Consider the following 21,179-nt stretch of genomic DNA (forward strand, 5'->3'; position numbering starts at 1 on the left):
TCTACCCTTGTATTTCTGTATCAGATTAAAATACCAGAAACCAAAATCATGCTTGTACATCTTCAATTTCCACAAAAAAAAAGTTTAGAGAGAAGAACATGATCTATAATTCCTTAAATAATTACATTTATTATTTACATTTATCATTTAGTTTTGCAAATTTTCAGGGAGTCTTTGATATTTCCCCAATTTGAAATATATATATATATATATATATATATATATATATATATATATATTTATGGAAAACTTTCTTTGGTGTACAGACTTCTGTCAGTTAAGGTGAAGTTAGCTTCTGCAACAGAAAAACACGTGACTATTGTTTGAACACCATACAAGCTTATCTTTGCTTCATATAACACCTAAATATAGGCTTTCAAATCAAGGGACTTTGCTTATGGCTTTTCTCCCAACAATGATCCGGGACCCCAGGACCATCTTTTCTATGAATTTGCCATTGTCAACATGTGGCTTCAAATCTGGCTCCAGTGCTTGGGTCTACCCCACTCATTGTAGAGGGTGAAAGAGCGTGTTACCTCTCTTGGGGGAGTGTTTTCATAGGTCAGGCCTGTGTGGGCCAAATATCACTTCTAGCCATGTAAACTTGGCCAGGACTCAGTCTCATGGCCGCACCTCACAATAAAGAGGCTGTGAGACAGTCTTAATTTTGTGACTGAGGAGAAGGGGATGTAATAGGGAAGAACCTTTGTATTTTATTACAAGTTAATTACTAAAGGAGTGTTGCCTGTAAACTTAAATTTTACATTATGGCCCATCTTTGGGAACTCTGCCTCACGGGTAATGAGCATTAAGCCAAAACACCTTAGTTTAGCTCACCAGAGACATCCTGACCACGTCCACCTGTGAATGACTGTAGGAAGGAAGAAATTAACACATCCCCTCTGGAGGCTGACCAGAACCAGGAAATGTTTGATTTTACTCCCTCCCCTTTTAGTATAAAGGAAGCCTGAATTCTAACTCAGGCAAGATGGTTCTTTGGGACACGAGTCCACCATCTTCTTGGTCTGCCGGCTTTCTGAATAAATTTGCTATTCCTTGCCCCAGCAACTTGTCTCTTGATTTATTGGCCAGGCATGGGGCAAGCAGTGTGAGCCTGGACTCTGTAACTGAGAGACGAGATTGGTGAATAAGTGCACTGTTGATTTTTACATTATAAACACTAATTCGGTTTTTAGAATTAACATCCACTTTTCTTGCTTGAACACAATTTACCCAATAAAACTGTGACTCACAATCTAATTCCATATATTAAACCCAGGAAATACACTCAGGGATGTCAATCATAAGGTTCACAGAATCATCGGCTCTTTTTAAAAAGGGAGATTCACACTGTTTCAAGAGCATAGATTAAAGTTGAAAAAGAGCCTAGACTATTGTTTTCTCAAAATAAGAAAGAAGGTAGTTAATATACTTAGTAATACTTAGATAGAGATTGACACTGGGGCCATCAGTCAGTGACTATGACAGATACTCCCATGTCCAGGATGATGTATGTGGTCTTTCACTCAGCATACAGAGAGGTTGGCAATGGGACTCACTCTTTCATGTGCTTTCATTTTACTGTCCTTCAGTTCACATGTGATCAGTTAAGTGAACATCTCAGGAGTTATTCTTTCTTTATTCAGGTCCTTGACAGTTTCTAGAAGCCCTTATTATGCAGTTTGTGGTGCACCAGGGTGGGGCCCACTCTTTAATGTCCTTGAACACGAAACACAGTTGAGGATGAGTGAGACCCAATCCCAGCCTCTTCCCCAGTACACCTTTATTCCTCATCCACACATGTTTTGAGGACTGACTGACTCCACGGAGACATCTCAGGGAAGGCAGCCATGGTGAGGGCTCCCTGGAGCTGGCTCCCAGAGCTGGTCCCTGCATCTTGGGGAGCCTGAAGTCAGGTCTGTCCTCCCGGATTGGCAGACATAAAACACTCACTTTTTGGTGGAGGAACATGAAGATGTCCCCTTTGCCCAGATAATGGCCTGAGCCAGATCACAACCCATAGAAAAGATGGGGCTGGAAAATGGATGTTCCTTCAATTGAAAAACTTTTTCCTTTAAATATTTTTGACAGATTTGATTTGTTTGGAGACATTTCACCAAAAAAGATGTGTGGATGGCAGATAAAAACATGAAAAGATGCTTAGTATCTTAGTCATTAGGGAAGTACAGATTAAAACCACAGTTGAGGGCTTCCCTGGTGGCGCAGTGGTTGAGAGTCCACCTGCCGATGCAGGGGACACGGGTTTGTGCCCCGGTCCGGGAAGATCCCACATGCCGTGGAGCGGCTGGGCCCATGAGCCATGGCCGCTGAGCCTGCGCGTCCGGAGCCTGTGCTCCGCAACGGGAGAGGCCACAACAGTGAGGTCCGTGTACCGCAAAAAAAAAAAAAAAAAAAAAAAGCCCCACAGTTGAATACTACTACATAACTATGAAATGGGTACAATTTTAAAATCTGACTCTAGTAAGTGTTAGAGGTTGTGGAGTGAATGGAACTCTCCTTCACTGCTGGTGGGAATGTACAGTGGGGGCATGGCCACTTTGGAAAACACTTTGGTAGTTTCTTAAAAAGTGAAATTGATCGGGCTTCCCTGGTGGTGCAGTGGTTGAGAGTCCGCCTGCCGATGCAGGGGACACGGGTTCGTGCCCTGGTCCGGGAAGATCCCACATGCCGCGGAGCGGCTGGGCCCATGAGCCATGGCTACTGAGCCTGCGCATCCGGAGCCTGTGCTCCGCAATGGGAGAGGCCACAACAGTGAGAGGCCCGTGCACCGCAAAAATAAAAAAAGTGAAATTTATCTCTTCAGTATGAGTCATCTATTCCACTCTTAGATATTTGCTTAGAGAAATGAGAGTATATGTCCTCACAGGACTTATACAGGAAAACCCGTAGCAGCTTTATTTGTATTGCCAGAAACTGGAAACAACCCAAATGCCTATCATTAGGTGAACAAGTAATGTGCACATCCACGCAGTGGAGTACTATTCACCCACGAAAAGGAACCGAACAGGGGTGCATCTCAAATAATGAAGCTGAATGAAAAAAGCCAGACCCCCCCAAAATCATTTATACTGCATGATTCCATTTACATAAAATTCTAGGAAATGTAAACTAATCTATAGGGATAAAAAGTAGTTCAGTAGTTGTCTGGTGGGGAGAGAGTAAGAGACAGGCAGGTAGCAGAAGGAAGGGACTATAACAGGAAAACTTTTGGAGATGAGATGATAGATATCTTCATTACCTTGATTGTGGTGATGGTTTCATGGGTGTATACACTTGTCAATGCTTATCACATTGTATTGTTTAAATATGCCCAGCGTATATTATGTCAATTATAGCTAAGAAAATTTTAAAAAAGAAAAAGAAAAGCCAACTTGGACATGAGGGCAGTCCAGGGCTGCCCAAAGTAAGACAGCATCTACTAAGAAACAAAATCCAGGCGCTAGTAACTTTGTAGGGAGGTGGAAATCACAGGAGGGAATTCACGCCCTCTACTGGCCACCAGAGACAAAGACCATTCATCCCTGTGGGCAGAAGGCAGACAAGCACATGTGTGACCTAAGTAGAGCTCCTCCGGCTTTCCTAGCAAAGCTGAAAAGAACTCTTTCTAATCAGGACTTCTCTTATCTCTGTTACAAAGAAATTCGTCTTCAGCGTCAGGTAGCAGAGAAAAACTACAAGTTATTTAATCTCTCTATACCTCATGTTGCTGATATATGGATAATAATAGTGCATGAGTCATAAGGCTCAGTGTGTAACCTATAGTTTTCTAGCTCAATAAGGCATATCTACTGTGATGTAGGATAAATGTAATGTGAATAGATGTGGAAATATATGAAGAAATAATATAATACACAACAGCAGATACATAAATGCCTAATAAACGTTTTAGTATATTTGGAATCTAAATAAATGCAAATCAAAATGAGATATCATTTTAAAGCCCAAAAAAGCAAATATTAAAAAGAATCTTTAAGATTGTAGGGGAAGGGTGGGACTTCTCTGGCGATGCAGTGGTTAAGAATCCGCCCACCAGCACAGGGAACACCAGTTTGAGCCCTGGTCCGGGAAGATCCCACATGCCACGGAGCAACTAAGCCCAAGCGCCAGAAGTACTGAGCCTGCGCTCTAGGGCCTGCATGCCACAACTACTGAATCCCATGCACCTAGAGCCTGGGCTCTGCAACAAAGAGAAGCCACCGCAATGACAAGCCCGCCACCACAACGAACAGTAGCCTGCGCTCACCGCAACTAGAGAAAGCCTGCCCAGCAATGAAGACCCAACGCAGCCAAAAATAAACAGATAAATAAATAAATAAATAGATAGATAAATAAATACATTTATTTTTTTAAAAACAGAATGTAGGGGAAGGGTAAGATGGATTATCATTGCTATATGTCAAAACCTCCTAAATGTCACAAAAATACACAAGATAATAGTAAATAATCAAAATACACCCCAGGCATCCCCATGCCTGTCACCTGCTCCCCTGAAGGGCACTTTCCAAATACAATGAGGCATTTGTTCAGGGGCTTCACCACTGGAAAGCAGGGGAGGGCCCAGAAGATTCATGTCACAGAGGCAAGGGTGTTTGGCTCTGTGCAGAGAGAGCCCAGGCCCACCAGAAACCAGAGGTGTTTCCAGGACAAGGTGGATGTTAAAACTCTGAAGAACAAGTCAGTCATGGACCAGTTCCTAAATTACAAAGCAGGGGTAGCTTGTGGAGCTAATGCAATGAGAAAAGTCCTCCCAAAGATGTACTCACAGCCCAGGAGGGGACCAAATAAGCAAAGCCCTTAAGATTACAAGGCTCCCTCTTTCCCTATACAGGGAAGGACATCAAATCCACACCTGCAGACTGGAGCGGTCTTGAGGTCACAATGCTCTTAACAAGCAACAGGAAGGTCAAAGTCAGAGTCATGATGCCAGGAGCTGTGAGGCTTCAGGATCAGCACCTGTGTCTGAGGGAACCACGTCCTGCTCCCCAGAGGTCTCCTGTCTCTGAGAGAAGAGGCTATGGGACCAGACCCAGAATAAGCAGAGACTCCTGGGGAGAACCACAGGTTCTGTCCAAGGGTAAAATTAAAAAGAAATGAGGTGTTTTTTTCAGGGTCTTCATTTACTGAAAAGAGGGAAAATCAAAAAGAGCCATGGTCCAAACCAAGACATGTCAGGCTGTGTGCAGAGCCCGGACCCCGAGAAATCAGAGCTGCCTCTGTGAGCAATGGACCTCAGCCACCAGGTCCCTGGCCACCCCAACTTTGCCTCACGAGTTTGGGAGGTTTTCCATCATCAATCAGAAATCACCCTCTCTCCCAGCCATCCAGGCATGGATCCCTAGAAGCAACGTTTACTACATGTAGACAAATTCTACTAACTCTCTCCCAACCACTGACCATTGATCACAGGACATTGCCAGGGCTCCAGCCTTGCAGCCCATCCCACGTCATCCATGCGCATCGTTCTGTATTATTAAGAGTAACTGATGAAGTGAGACTGCAGAAGGGCCATGCCGTGCAAGTGGACAACTTTATGGATAGGCACAATACGTCAAATCAGTGAGACACAAAGCTCCACATAATCAGGAATTGCTTTTCAGAAAGACATGAGTTCACATTTTTAGGTTGGTTGGTATAAAGTTTGCACATGATGGAAATATTCTGTGTCTTGAGGGTGAAGTGGTGGTAACATGGGTTCGAATACATTTCTGAACATTTGCTTGATGTATGCACTTACATGCTGTGGGATCACGTTTAAAGTGAATACAGTGGAGAAAGGAAACAGGAAAATGAAGAGTAAAGGAAGGATTCAGGACACTACCAGAACACTTGTAAGCACATTCACAAAGTCACACTGACAAAGGACTGCCAGAGTAAAAAATTTATTGCAGTACATGGAAAACACAATGGTCCATAATAAGTAAAAATGTAATTTTACTTTCAACACCAAAAATCTACAAAGTCCCTCCTAGAACCCAGATTGCTCATCTGATAAAAAGGTTTGTTCAAGGTAGGTTTCTAAGCATAACCTCGAAGAAACCCAATCTCTGGTAAAACGCAGACAGACGTCTAATTGTTCTTTGCAGTGGAACATACCCCGGAATCGATCTATCTCTACCTCTATCATCTAATCTATCTATCTATCGACCTATCTATCTATCCGTCTGTCTCGTCCTCCTCCTCCTTCTCCTCATCCTCCTTTCCCCGTCTCTCTCTCTCCTTTCATTTTCCACATGAAACAGGAAAATATGGAGGGATGAAAAGGCACAAATCACATCACTAAGGTTCGCCGTCTGAACCGCAGAAGAACAGAAGTGTTTTCCTCTGAACGCACATCCTGGCAGCCTGTCTTCTGGACACGGGGCCACATCTCCCTGAGCTGGGATGCGGCAGGAGCTGATGTCTGGTGCGTGCTGAACACCATTCCCGGGACAAGTGGATTTCTGTCCGCTGTGGGGGAAGCTCGTCGCCTCCGGTTACACGATGCTGCCGCGGAGCCTTGCACGGCGAGGTGGCGGCGCGGAGTCCGGCTGGCTCTTGGGCGGAAGGGACCGGCCCTAGGAGGGGCGGGGAGCAGCTGGGTGCGCCCCTAAGGCGATGGCGCCCAGGGCGGGGAGGGCTGCGCGCCGGCGGGCCCGGAGCGCGCGGCGAGCAGGGAGTCGAGCGCCGCGAGCGCCCAGTGCAGGGCCGCGCCCGCGTGCGCCAGCTGCCAGGCGAGCCAGGCGCGCTGCGCGGCCGTGGGCTCCGTGCGGCCGGTGGACAGCGGCAGGAAGGCGCCCCCCGGGGCCCGCAGCTCGCCCAGGACCACCTCCAGGGCGCCCATCTGGTTGTAGAGATTGGACGTGAGCGCCGCCAGGGGCGCGCGGGCTTCGGGCCCCAGGGTTCCGCGACGGCGTTTGCGGGAGGGGGGCCCGGCCTCCGCCGGGCTGTGCTGGCAGCGTCCCCAGCTCCTGACCCACGCTGGCGATCGGGACCGGGTCCTCCTGCGGTGGAGGCGCCAGGGAGTGTGGGCGGAACCTGCGCGGGAGACAGAACGGGAGGGATTCAGGTGATGCGCGCCGCCCCGTGGGTCAAGGTCACCATCGCCCTTCCCCGTCTCCACTCCCCCACCCTACCCCCCACACCCCACCACGCCTGACTCTGGTGGCCTCTTCCAGGATCTGCTGGCAACCGGGACCAGGTCCTGGATGCCTTGCTCTCAGCCCTTCTGCCTTCAGGGGCATCTCACCGGGGTCAGGGTCTTTCTCGGCACCCTGGGGGCTTGGCTTGCCCCTCAGGTCCTTCCCTCACATCCTCACCTCTGCCGAGGCCCAGCGCAGACACCTACCTCCTCTGCGGTGAAGTCCCGCTCTGGAGGAGTCGGGCTGCTCCGTAGCTCTCCGGTGGGCTGGGGGTGGTCGTCCCCTCACCTTCTCTTCTCCAGGTCTGTTTCCTTGGTGGCGACTGTCAGGGGAGCCAACGGGGCTTCTCCCCCGCTTGTGCCTGGTGACCGCTGTGGGTGGAGAGGAGGAGAGGAGTGAGTGTTCCCTGACCTACCTCTGGAACGTGGGGGGAGTAGATTAGAGGAGATTCCAAGTCCCACCGCTCCGCCCACCTCCATTCCACCCCGTCCCCCAGGCTCTGGTTTCCTCCTGCTCCCCACAGCCTCCATGGGCAGCTCCCTAGGGCCGGGCCTTTCCTGTCGCTGTGGCAGCTCCTGAGCTGCCTGGCAGGCGTGCCCCTCCCTCAAGTGCAGCCCCCGAGGATGGCACAGCTGGTAGAGAGCCCCGGGTCACAGGGAATCGGGCCTTCACCTTGGGTTTCTCTCACCACTTGCAGTGGTGTGAATGTCACGTCTGGCACCTGTTCCTTTGCTCCTTAGCCCAATATCTTGTGTCTCCCAAAGCCTCTCAAGCATCACTCAAAACAAATGTCTGCAAAGAAGAACCTAGACTTTTACCTCCTTTGCTCTGACAGCCCTCTCGGGTCTCAATGCTTCCTATTGCTCTCCGTCTTTCTGAGGGATGTGCATCTCCTCCCTTCTGTTTTAGAGACAGGTTCTCCTTGGAGCAAAGCCTTCCATTTTCCCTGTGGGAAAGACCTTTTCTCTGCTGGCCAGGCCGCCTGCCACTTGCTGCCCCTGCCATTTCATCCAAGCCTCCCGGCTGAGCCACAGGTCTGGAGGCCTGGGGAGTGGGAATGACTAGGCCAGCAGAGGCCCTGGCCTTTTATGGCTTCCCAGCAGCCCACTGCCGGGTCTCAGATTGGTGCGCCAGAGACCACACCCCCCAAAGAGAATTGCAATGATGAGGTTAAGGGCTGTTCGGGCTCTCCCACTGCCTGCCTTGGTCCTCAGGACGTTGTAGCTGTACATTTCGGAGCATTTCGGCTCTCTGCTGTATGTTAACTGCACAAAAGGGCACTTGTTTTCTGGTTCGTTTCACGGTGCTTTTTATCTGTTTGTTTCACCAGTTCTGTGTGTGTCTGCATGTGTTAGCATGGGTCACTCTTATGCCAGGGGTCAACAAGGTGCTGGTATAAAGGACGAGAAAACCTTTTGGTCCGTTTTACTTGCATTCCCTTTGGCCCCTACTCAGGTCTGCCATCCTGACAGGAATGCCACCATAGACACTACAGGATGAAAGACTGTGGTTAGGCCCCAAAATAATGTTTTTTACAAAATAGGCAGCTGCATACACCCAGCCTTAGGACCTCTGTCCTCCACAACATATCAAATTTTGAATTTAATTTTTTTTTTTTTTTTTTTGCGGTATGCGGGCCTCTCACTGTTGTGGCCTCTCTCGTTGTGGAGCACAGGCTCTGGACGCGCAGGCTCAGCGGCCATGGCTCACGGGCCCAGCCGCTCCGCAGCATGTGGGATCCTCCTGGACCGGGGCACGAACCTGTGTCCCCTGCGTCGGCAGGCGGACTCTCAACCACTGCACCACCAGGGAAACCCTGAATTTAATTATTTTTTCACTCCTCTTTCTTCTTTTGTACTGGATATAGACTTTTTTTTTCAACTTGGTCCAAAGGGTACAAAAAGACATATTAGGAGAGTGTAAAAAATAACCTAGGACTCAGCCAGTGAAAGCAATGGTCCATGATTTCTTTGAAGCACCTGATGGATATATTTGCCGGCTCTAATGGCAAACAGTGTAGTTGTAGATGGAATAATTTCTGTGAGTGAGCAGGAGGGAGGGTATGGAGACCGATTTGTCTTTTGCACAGCTACTCTTCTATAAAAACAGCCTCCACCACATCAGTGGAGCCTGTAGGTCAGGTTGTTGCGGCCTATGGCTGATAAAACCAGCAAAAGCCAAACAGAATCTATTCTTGTTAGAGTCAAGGTACCCAGACCTCAGAGTAAGGAGCTCAGTCCCATTAATGAGAAGGTTCACTCTGCGGTACACCTGAAACTAACAACATTCTTAACTATACTCTAATAGAAAATAAAAAGTTAAAAAAGAAAAAAGGAGTGTCCCGTGGTTGCTGGGGCTTATGGAGTCCTTACCTGTTCTGAGGCTTCATGAACTGTTACTTGGATTCGGAGACGTATCATAGTATTTTTTCACCAGTTATCTTGGACCACGTATTGATATAGGGTGTCACATCTTGCTAGAAAGTGTATGAGTTACGAGAGTGGCAATTAATTCCAAGTGCTCATGTGTCTGGAAGTCCCTGCTCTCCCCTCATTCCGGGGTCACCATTGGGATGGTTTGTATGTCATGTCTGGAAATCCTTCAGCTGTAATCATGGCGACTGGCCACGTGAATGTAGGCTTCTTGAAGTGTTAAAATCCAATGTGGCTCCCCGAGCAGGTTCCCATGGGGGAGTCAGTATTCTTTATAATTTTGCTCAAAATATCCAAATTTCATATATCCCAGAGGTTTGCCTTAAATGGGCACAGAATTTAGATCCGAAGAGATCACAGATAAAACCAGTATAAAGTGGATGATTAAGGGCTACACGTGCACTCAGGGAAGGTGCTGTCCTCCTGGCCTGGATGTTGTGATTCATAATAAGAAATATATATTTGGTGTTTGCCAGGGTTTCTGGCTCAGCCCCTAAACCCACTGGAATTTCCTAAGTGATGAGAGTGATAAATGGGTTTTGTTATGTTAATGAGGCGACCTTTAGAAAGCACCCAGGTCACCAAAGGGTGGGGGCTGCTTTCCAGAAGACCCCATGTGGTGATTAGGGGATTCGCGCTTTGTATCGGAACCCCCAGGTTCCCGGAAGGGGAGACAATCTGGAGGTTGAACCCATCACCAATGTGTAATGAGTTAATCACGTCCCTGTAACGAAGCCTCCTTGAAAAAAACAAAAAGGCTGGGGTTCAGACAGCTTCCAGGTTGGTGAACACATGATCTGGGGAGATACCTTTTGGAAAGGCATGCCCCTTCCCCATGCCTTGCTCTATGCATGTCTTGCCTCTGGCTGTTCCTGAGTGACAGCCTTTTATAATACACTGATACTCTAATAAGTAAAATGTTTCTCTGAGTTCTATAAGCAAATTAATTGAACCCAAGAGTGGTTGTTGGAACCTCTGAGCTATAGTGGATCCCCCAGAAGCACAGCTGACAACCTGGACTTGCGATTGCACCTGAAGTGGGGCAGGGGCTGTCTTGTAAGACTGAGCCCTGAGCGTGTGGAATCGGAAGCTGTCCCTGAGTAGATAGTGTCAGGATTGTAAGACACCAGACTGGTCTCAGAAATTCCTTGGCGGTGTAGGGAAAACGCACAGACACATTGGAACTTGTACTAGAATCTTCCCACCCTTACCAGGCTACTGTTACCGCCAGCTGAGCCTGCGGGCCCCTGCATTTGTAGGACCCCTCTGGGTTCAGAGCAGCCAAGCCGGGGAGGTCCTGTAGGCTTCAGGGAAACCAAAACAGTAGCAGGCATAGCTCGTGTGAGGCTGACTTCTCTTCATTTACCACATATTTATACTTCCCATAGCAAGTATAAATTGGATTGTTTTCCCATCATTCACTCTGGACTCTCCTGTCTTCAGAGGTCTGATTTACTTCGTGTCCACAACATTGGGCCACATCGCCGTTACTAAGGGAGATCTGTTGCTTTCCCTCAGCCACACGCCATGAGCACAGAAGCCCTTCCAGGAAAAAAAAAAAAAAAATGTTTTTTGATCACTTTCCCTAAGGCAGTTATATCGGAGCATCTGGCATTGGCTGGTTGGTTAGTTGGTTTTAATAGTCTCTACTCACGGCATTTCTAAGTAGAAAAATGACCATCTAATCTATGCTAATGTGAAGAGAGGAAAGGACTCGCCTTGCCCCCCATCCCCGTTCTGGAAGGCTCACTTCAGTCCATATCTCACAGGACCATGTGAGATGAGTAACCTCAAGGAGAATGTGCCTTTGTCTTTTAAATTCTACCCAGTAGGTGAGTGGTTCACAAAGTGTGATCCCAGGACCAGCAGTATCACCATCACTTGGGAACTTGTTACAGATGTAAATATCAGGCTTTGATCCAGACCTAGAGGGTCAGAGCACTGGGGGCGGGGCCATGTGATCTGTGTTCCAAGGCCCTCCGAGAGATTCTGATGCAGGTTCCAGTTTGAGAAGCACTGAAGGAGGATATTCAGATAGAGATGGGGGAGGAACGTCATTCACTTACAGCCAGTGATCAGGATCCTAAGGGAGCTGTCTGGATCGGGTCATTTTACTCTTTTTTTCTTATAAGGGCAACATACAGTAATTTTTGTGTGTTTATGCCAATATAGGTTTTAGGGAAATAAAAGCCAATTTTCTTGTTGGTACAAGTTGTATCCTAAGCTTATCTTCCCTAAGGTGTAAATTCAAAAATTAAACACGAGGGACGGAACTGAAGAATGCTCAATCATCCTTGTCACTGAAAAACCAAAAGAAAACTCTCGAACTGAAAAATACAATGTCTGAAATGTGAAATTCACAGGATAAATTTGACAACCTTAAATTAGAGGGGAAAGAGTCATTGACTTGAAATAGATCAGTAGATATGATCAAACAAGTGAGAGAAAAATGATGAAAAGACATTAACCTGTGACCTGTGGGACAAAAAAAAAATGTCTTACATATATGTAGATGAAGTTCCAAAGGAGAGTGAGGAGAAAATGGGACATACAAAATATTTGAAGATATAATGGCTGATATTTCCCCAAGTTTGGTAAAAACATTATTTTGGGGCCTAACCACAGTCTTTCATCCTGTAGTGTCTATGGTGGCATTCCTGTCAGGATGGCAGACCTGAGTAGGGGCCAAAGGGAATGCAAGTAAAACGGACCAAAAGGTTTTCTCGTCCTTTATACCAGCACCTTGTTGACCCCTGGCATAAGAGTGACCCATGCTAACACATGCAGACACACACAGAACTGGTGAAACAAACAGATAAAAAGCACCGTGAAACGAACCAGAAAACAAGTGCCCTTTTGTGCAGTTAACATACAGCAGAGAGCCGAAATGCTCCGAAATGTACAGCTACAACGTCCTGAGGACCAAGGCAGGCAGTGGGAGAGCCCGAACAGCCCTTAACCTCATCATTGCAATTCTCTTTGGGGGGTGTGGTCTCCGGCGCACCAATCTGAGACCCGGCAGTGGGCTGCTGGGAAGCCATAAAAGGCCAGGGCCTCTGCTGGCCTAGTCATTCCCACTCCCCAGGCCTCCAGACCTGTGGCTCAGCCGGGAGGCTTGGATGAAATGGCAGGGGCAGCAAGTGGCAGGCGGCCTGGCCAGCAGAGAAAAGGTCTTTCCCACAGGGAAAATGGAAGGCTTTGCTCCAAGGAGAACCTGTCTCTAAAACAGAAGGGAGGAGATGCACATCCCTCAGAAAGACGGAGAGCAATAGGAAGCATTGAGACCCGAGAGGGCTGTCAGAGCAAAGGAGGTAAAAGTCTAGGTTCTTCTTTGCAGACATTTGTTTTGAGTGATGCTTGAGAGGCTTTGGGAGACACAAGATATTGGGCTAAGGAGCAAAGGAACAGGTGCCAGACGTGACATTCACACCACTGCAAGTGGTGAGAGAAACCCAAGGTGAAGGCCCGATTCCCTGTGACCCGGGGCTCTCTACCAGCTGTGCCATCCTCGGGGGCTGCACTTGAGGGAGGGGCACGCCTGCCAGGCAGCTCAGGAGCTGCCACAGCGACAGGAAAGGCCCGGCCCTAGGGAGCTGCCCATGGAGGCTGTGGGGAGCAGGAGGAAACCAGAGCCTGGGGGACGGGGTGGAATGGAGGTGGGCGGAGCCGTGGGACTTGGAATCTCCTCTAATCCACTCCCCCCACGTTCCAGAGGTAGGTCAGGGAACACTCACTCCTCTCCTCCTCTCCACCCACAGCGGTCACCAGGCACAAGCGGGGGAGAAGCCCCGATGGCTCCCCTGACAGTCGCCACCAAGGAAACAGACCTGGAGAAGAGAAGGTGAGGGGACGACCACCCCCAGCCCACCAGAGAGCTACGGAGCAGCCCGACTCCTCCAGAGCGGGACTTCACCGCAGAGGAGGTAGGTGTCTGCGCTGGGCCTCGGCAGAGGTGGGGATGTGAGGGAAGGACCTGAGGGGCAAGCCAAGCCCCCAGCGTGCCGAGAAAGACCCTGACCCCGGTGAGGTGCCCCTGAAGGCAGAAGGGCTGAGAGCAAGGCATCCAGGACCTGGTCCCGGTTGCCAGCAGATCCTGGAAGAGGCCACCAGAGTCAGGCGTGGTGGGGTGTGGGGCGTAGGGTGGGGGAGTGGAGACGGGGAAGGGCGATGGTGACCTTGACCCACGGGGCGGCGCGCATCACCTGAAACCCTCCCGTTCTGTCTCCCGCGCAGGTTCCGCCCACACTCCCTGGCGCCTCCACGGCAGGAGGACCCGGTCCCGATCGCCAGCGTGGGCCAGGAGCTGGGGACGCTGCCAGCACAGCCCGGCGGAGGCCGGGCCCCCCTCCCGCAAACGCCGTCGCGGAACCCTGGGGCCCGAAGCCCGCGCGCCCCTGGCGGCGCTCACGTCCCATCTCTACAACCAGATGGGCGCCCTGGAGGTGGTCCTGGGCGAGCTGCGGGCCCCGGGGGGCGCCTTCCTGCCGCTGTCCACCGGCCGCACGGAGCCCACGGCCGCGCAGCGCGCCTGGCTCGCCTGGCAGCTGGCGCACGCGGGCGCGGCCCTGCACTGGGCGCTCGCGGCGCTCGACTCCCTGCTCGCCGCGCGCTCCGGGCCCGCCGGCGCGCAGCCCTCCCCGCCCTGGGCGCCATCGCCTTAGGGGCGCACCCAGCTGCTCCCCGCCCCTCCTAGGGCCGGTCCCTTCCGCCCAAGAGCCAGCCGGACTCCGCGCCGCCACCTCGCCGTGCAAGGCTCCGCGGCAGCATCGTGTAACCGGAGGCGACGAGCTTCCCCCACAGCGGACAGAAATCCACTTGTCCCGGGAACGGTGTTCAGCACGCACCAGACATCAGCTCCTGCCGCATCCCAGCTCAGGGAGATGTGGCCCCGTGTCCAGAAGACAGGCTGCCAGGATGTGCGTTCAGAGGAAAACACTTCTGTTTTTCTGCGGTTCAGACGGCGAACCTTAGTGATGTGATTTGTGCCTTTTCATCCCTCCATATTTTCCTGTTTCATGTGGAAAATGAAAGGAGAGAGAGAGACGGGGAAAGGAGGATGAGGAGAAGGAGGAGGAGGACGAGACAGACAGATAGATAGATAGATAGATAGGTCGATAGATAGATTAGATGATAGAGGTAGAGATAGATCGATTCCGGGGTATGTTCCACTGCAAAGAACAATTAGACGTCTGTCTTTGCGTTTTACCAGAGATTGGGTTTCTTCGAGGTTATGCTTAGAAACCTACCTTGAACAAACCTTTATATCAGATGAGCAATCTGGGTTCTAGGAGGGACTTTGTAGATTTTTGGTGTTGAAAGTAAAATTACATTTTTACTTATTATGGACCATTGTGTTTTCCATGTACTGCAATAAATTTTTTACTCTGGCAGTCCTTTGTCAGTGTGACTTTGTGAATGTGCTTACAAGTGTTCTGGTAGTGTCCTGAATCCTTCCTTTCCCCTTCATTTTCCTGTTTCCTTTCTCCACTGTATTCACTTTAAACGTGATTCCACAGCATGTAAGTGCATACATCAAGCAAATGTTCACAAATGTATTCGAACCCATGTTACCACCACTTCACCCACAAGACACAGAATATTTCCATCATGTGCAATCTTTATAACCAACCAACCTAAAAATCTGAACTCATGTCTTTCTGGAAAGCAATTCCTTGGACATTATATGGAGCTTTGTGTCTCACTGATTTGACGTATTGTGCCTTGACGTATTGTGCCTATCCATAAAGTTGTCCACTTGCACGGCATGGCCCTTCTGCAGTCTCTGAATAATATAGAACGATATACATGGATGATGTGGGATGGGCTGCCAGGCAAGAGCCCTGGCAACGCGAACTATGAGAGTCAAGGTCCTTTACATGGAAAATAGGCTTTTTCTCCAAGGGAACCTGTCCCTTAAAGAGAAAGGAGAAGAATGAGGACCCAATAATGGATGGAGCAAAGGAGGTTCTTGAGACCCAGGAGGGCTCTAGGGGAGATAAGGAAGGTTCCAGATTCTTCTTTGTGAAGATTAGAGTTGGGAGATGGCACTAGGCTTTGCACATGCAATTGTTCAAGCTGTAATGCTGTCATAGTTAATTCTTGTTCATCCTTCAAATGTCAGCTGAAATGTCCTTTCTTCCTGGTAATTTACATAAATCTAAGTCTATAATCCATACTCTCATGGCACCATGTATCTTTTTTGAAGCACTTATCATAGTCCTAATTTTGTGTGTGCTCATTTGAATAATACTCGTTTCCTCCCCTGCATCCTAAGCTCCCTGAATGGGACCCATGTTTCAAGATTTTTCCCATTATTGTATCCACAATACCTGGCCTAGTACCTGGCACATTATAGATGTTCAATAGATATCTACAGGTGGAAAATGAATTATTGAATGCATGCATGAGAAAACATTGATAGGTGGGATCACACAGTTCTCTTAACTTTTCTGGACAAGTCTCACACAAGGTCCGTTGGTAGGACATTTCCTAGAGACTATTGTAAGAAAGTCTTTATAGTCAAGAGCCAGACTACAGGCTAATGGAGGGAACAGAGTTTCTAAATCAGGTACCTAAAATTGTGCAGATGGTAGAATCTCATGAGACCAGAAGAGGTAGTAGAGATCATGGAAAGCAGAGACAATTTCCTGGGCTTTCTTTGATATGACAATTGTTTTACTCAGTTGAAAATGTCTGCACATACACAAAAACTCACATGTAAGTGTACAACCCACACACTGATCCTTACCGTCTTGACAAAATTGATTCAAGTGTTAGATTCACTCTTTGGGGACTTCTGTGGCGGTCCAGTGGTTAAGACTCCACGCTTCCACTGCAGGAGATGCAGCTTCCATCCCTGGTCAGGGAACTAAGATCTAGCATGCAGCGCAGTGTGGCCAAAAGGAAAAGAAAAAGAAGATTCACTCTTTCACTATTTATCCTGAGCCTGGAAACTGACAGACTCTGCCATGCCAAGAAATGATGGAACTCCTCTGGTAGATTGAAAGTTCCTCGTCACCATTCCATGACCTATTTTCACCAACCTCGTTCATCTTCTTCATTTCTCTCCCCTCTTCCTTGCTTCCCTTCCTCCTCTTCAGTGCAGGGAATATCCATACCCTGCCTTTCCTATGCTTTTCCACCCACTTCTGTCTCTGAATACCGCCCCCTAAGGGCCATGTGAGGATGATTAGTTAATTAGTAAAATCAAGGGCTTGGAGAGCTGTTACAATAGAGACAGCATTTTGTTTATAGATAGGTTGGAACTTGTTTGGATTGGTGAGGAAACACTGATATTGTTAAAGCAAAGTCTGGAGAAACTGGACTGCCTCTCTTCTCTCACAACTAGCTGGGATCAGATAGAAAGTAGAATTTTTGGGTTTTTTTTTTCGCGGTACACGGGCCTCTCACTGTTGTGGCCTCTCCCGTTGCGGAGCACAGGCTCCGGACGCGCAGGCTCAGCGGCCATGGCTCACGGGCCCAGCCGCTCCACGGCATGTGGGATCATCCCGGACCAGGACACGAACCCGCGTCCCCTGCATCGGCAGGCGGACTCTCAACCACTGCACCACCAGGGAAGCCCCTATTTTTTTTTAATGTAAGTAATGGACCTCTTTGGACTGTACTGTAAGGACAAAGTCAGGACTTTATCTGAGGAGGATGGGCGTCAACTGCTCACACCCAGAAGGTGAGGCTCAAAGATGCTCTGTCAGGGACACAGGGGAGGTGCTGTGTCTCCAGTAGATGAAGAGGAATCTCAATCACAATTATCCTTCAATTTTCGCTGAGTCCTTAGTTTTCTATTGCTGCAGAACAAATTATCACTAATTACTGGATTAAAACAACACAGATTTATTATATCAGTGTTTCAGGACATCAGAAGTCTGGGCATTGTATGGCTGGGCTCTGTTCAAGGGCACACAAAGTTGAAATCAAGGTGTTGGGTGATTGTGTCCTCATCTCGGGCTCCACTAGAGAAAGATATCCTTCCAAGCTCCCTCAGGTTTTTGTCAGAAACATTTGCTCTGCAGTTGTGGAACTGAGGTCCATGTTGTCTTGCCAGTGGTAGACCAAAAAGCACTCTCAGTCCTCAGCCGCTGCTCTCAGGTCCGTGCCATGTGGCTCCTTCCACAGGCCTTCTCCCATTTGGAATTTTGGAATTTCTGACTTCTGGAAGGGTCTAGCCACTTTTAAGGACTCACCGAATTAAATCAGCCCCACCAAGATTATCTCCATTTTTATCAACTCAGAGTCAACTGATTTGGGATCTAATCATGGAAGTAATATTCCACCAAACCACAGGTTCCTCTTGCATTGAAAGTTAGGAGATCTCACAAAGGTATTACGCTAGGGAGCGGAGTTAATGGGGGCCATATTAGGATTCTATGCATCATAATATTTACAACATATTTTGCTAAGCCCTAGAGTTGATGTCAGAAGACTAGGAAAGCATTGCTGGGCCTGGGGACACCCCCCGCCTTTTCCTCAAAGGAAAGTGACCTTGCTTGAAATAATCCTTTGTTTTGTTTTTGACTCCCCTGTCCCAGCCCCTTTCTGCCTTTAAAAGCTCCCCATTTTGTACAACTCCTCAGATGGCCTTTCTGTTTGCTAGATAGGATGCTGCCCCATTGATGAATCATTTAATAAAGCCAATTAGATCTTCTAATTTACTCCGTTGTATTTTGGGTTTTTTTTAGCACATAAAAGTTGAAGGTGCAAAACAGGGTATGTTTGGCTCTGGAAAAAAGAACAATATATTTGTGATAACTTTACCAGCCCTCTGCCTCACTGTAAATTCCACAAGGGTGAACAAAGGCTGTGTCTGAATCTCCGGTTTTCTCATTACCTAGCAAACCCAAGCAACCTAGTCTGCATATAGTATAAAAGCTCAACAAATAACTGTTAAATGAACGAAGTTTGTAAATGAACTGGCCCATTGAGAAACTATTTCTACTCCAATTGCTTGATTATTTGGGCTTGATTATTTGGCTGAAACATCACCATCAAACTGGTTCTCACTGAGGATTGATGTATTCACTTAATCTGATGCTTCATGTTTTCTCATTGTTCTTATACCATAAATGAAAAGACATATATTTCAAAGATTAGCGTTCTCTCTCTATAAAACAATGGCATCTGCCCCATTGGGCTTTTCCCCTCCAATTTCTCTCATTATCCCAGCTTTCTGGAGTCTGCGGTAGGCAGTGCGATTCCCGGTTTCCCCGCAGCTGGCTGCACTGACTGGGAAAAGCAACTCCAGATTCTGTCCTCAAGTGTTGAAACCTTTGAGCGCCGGGGGTGGGCTGTCAGGCACAGTGAATCACTCTGCAGGGAGCAGTCTGCGAGCCAGGTTTTGCCCGCTTGCACCTCACCACTGCGAGACCATCTCAGCTAGCCGGGCCACCCACCCCTGAGCCCGCCGAGAGCGCCAGGTCCCCACTGTACGGCGGCGACTCGGTCAAGATGGCCGCGCCCGGGCGGATACCCAAGGGCGGCGCCATCGCAGCTGCCGAACTGGCAGAGGCCGCGCTCTGGGGGGCCGCCATGTCGGCCTCCGCCTGCCCCCTGATCCTGACAAAGCCAGACACCGCGGACCGGAGGAGGAGTGTAGGGACGACGGGACAGGCCGGGTGTCCCCCGGAGATGGCTGTGTCGGAGCCCGGGGGCAGCGCCGCGGTGAGCGCGATGATGGGGAGGGGTGGTCTGGTGGTCAGCTGCGGTCGAATCGGGCGTCAGTGACTGGAGGGTTACTGTAGTCTGTGAAGATAGGTGATTCGGAAGTTGGAGTCGGTACTGGAGGGCCTCTTGCAGGGGTGGGGGGATGGTGTTAGCACACTCAGGGATCGATGGAGTAGTGCTTGGGAGGTGTCTGTGGAGTCCGTGACTGCTGCAGTTTGAGGAAATCAGTGTTTGAGGGATATACGGTGACAGTGGTTGGAGGGGAGGGGTCTGTGGCGGTTCCTGGAAAGTCAGAGTTTGGGAGGCCATGGGGATCAGAAATGGGGGCTTTGGGGTGTATCAAAGATTGGGGAGTCTGTGGAGGTCGCAACTGGGAATGTCTAGGGGAGCCAGCGATTACGGTGCCTTTGGTAGTTAGACTGGATTGTCCCGGGCTGCGTGCAGAGGTGCAGGGAGGTCAGTTAGTAGCTTATTGCAGTAGTTAAAGCGAAGAGATGATGATGATGGTTTACAATAGGCCAGGATGTTGAAAGGCTCTTCTGCATCGATATAGAAATAGTGCAGGGCTGTGGTGAAAAGGGATCTGATGTTAAAGTTTTCAGTGAATGAGGGAGGATGACTGTGCAGAAAAGTTGACATGAAAGACCTGAAACAGCTGTCCTTAGAAAGGTCTGATTGCAAGGTTAACCTTTGGCCAACATCCGAGAACTTAGATTTCAGGAGAGTTCCCGCTATTCCCGGGAATTTTAAAAGTGGCTCACTGTGCCTAAACTATGTAAACAATGTGGTTTATGCTGAATGTCTGATTTCCTTCTGGGAATCTGGGACTTTTGTATATGCTAGGCAGAGAGTGCCTATTTGACCAACCCCTAAAAATGTTGTTTACCAAGCATTGGTAAACAGCATTTTTTTAAATTGAAGTATAGTTGATTTACGATGTTGTGTTAGTTTCTGGTGTACAGCAAAGTGAAAAAAAAATATACATATATTCTTTTTCATATTCTTTTCCATTATGGTTTATTACAAGACATTGAATATAATTCGCTGTGCTATACAGTAGGACCTTGTTGTTTATCTCTTTTATATATAGTAGTTTGTATCTGCGAATCCCAAACTCCTAATTTATCCCTCCCCCACCTCTTTCCCCTTTGGTAATCTAAGTTTGTTTTCAATGTCTGTGAGTCTGTTTCTGTTTTGTAAATAAGTTCATTTGTGTCATATTTTAGATTCCACATATAAGTGATATCATATGGTGTTTGTCTGACTTACTTCACTTAGTATGATAATCTCTAGGTCCATCCATGTTGCTGCAAATGGCATTATTTCGTTCTTTTATATGGTTGAGTGGTATTCCATTGTATGTGTGTGTGTATATATATATATATACACACCACATCTTCTTTATGCATTCATCTGTCAACAGACATTTAGGCTGTTTCCATGTCTTGGCCATTGTAAATAGTGCTGCAGTGAACATAGGGGTGCATGTATCTTTTCGAATTAGAGTTTTCATCTTTTCTGAATATATGCCCAAGAGTAGTGGGATTGCTGGATCCTATGACAACTCTATTTTTAGTTTTTTAAGGAGCCTCCATACTGTTCTCCATAGTGGCTGCACCAATTTACATTCCCACCAATAGTGTAGGAGGGTTCCCTTTTCTCCACACCCTCTCCAAAATTTATTATTTGTAGACTTTTTAATGATGATCGTCTGACCACTATGAGGTAATACCTCATTGTAGTTTTGATTTGCATTTCTCTAATAATTAGCAACGTTGAACATTTTTTCATGTGCCTATTGGCCATCTTTATGTCTTCTTTGGAGAAATGTCCATTTAGGTCTTCTGCGTATTTTTTTTTTTTTTTTTTTTTTTTTTGCGGTACGCGGGCCTCTCACCGCTGTGGCCTCTCCCGCCGCAGAGCACAGGCT

At 48.2% G+C, this 21,179-nt stretch overlaps 1 protein-coding gene across 6 annotated transcripts in view; it reads left to right on the top strand.

Annotated features, from left to right (window-relative positions):
• ZFP37 (ZFP37 zinc finger protein) overlaps positions 1 to 21,179 on the top strand; it is a 45,570-nt gene that overhangs the window by 12,242 nt on the left and 12,149 nt on the right. The window contains exon 1 of one of the 6 annotated variants that reach the window (XM_030858983.3): positions 18,944 to 19,246. The exons of 4 other annotated variants lie outside the window; for them this stretch is intronic. In XM_030858983.3, coding sequence (XP_030714843.1) covers positions 19,034 to 19,246 — 213 coding nt within the window. In that variant the 5' untranslated portion in view covers positions 18,944 to 19,033. Of the gene's footprint in view, positions 1 to 18,943; positions 19,247 to 21,179 lie in introns of those variants that run through there. One more of the 6 variants, XM_070045703.1, reaches the window with a different exon arrangement.

This window comes from Globicephala melas, chromosome 6, assembly GCF_963455315.2.
Source record: "Globicephala melas chromosome 6, mGloMel1.2, whole genome shotgun sequence".
Lineage (NCBI taxonomy): Eukaryota > Metazoa > Chordata > Mammalia > Artiodactyla > Delphinidae > Globicephala > Globicephala melas.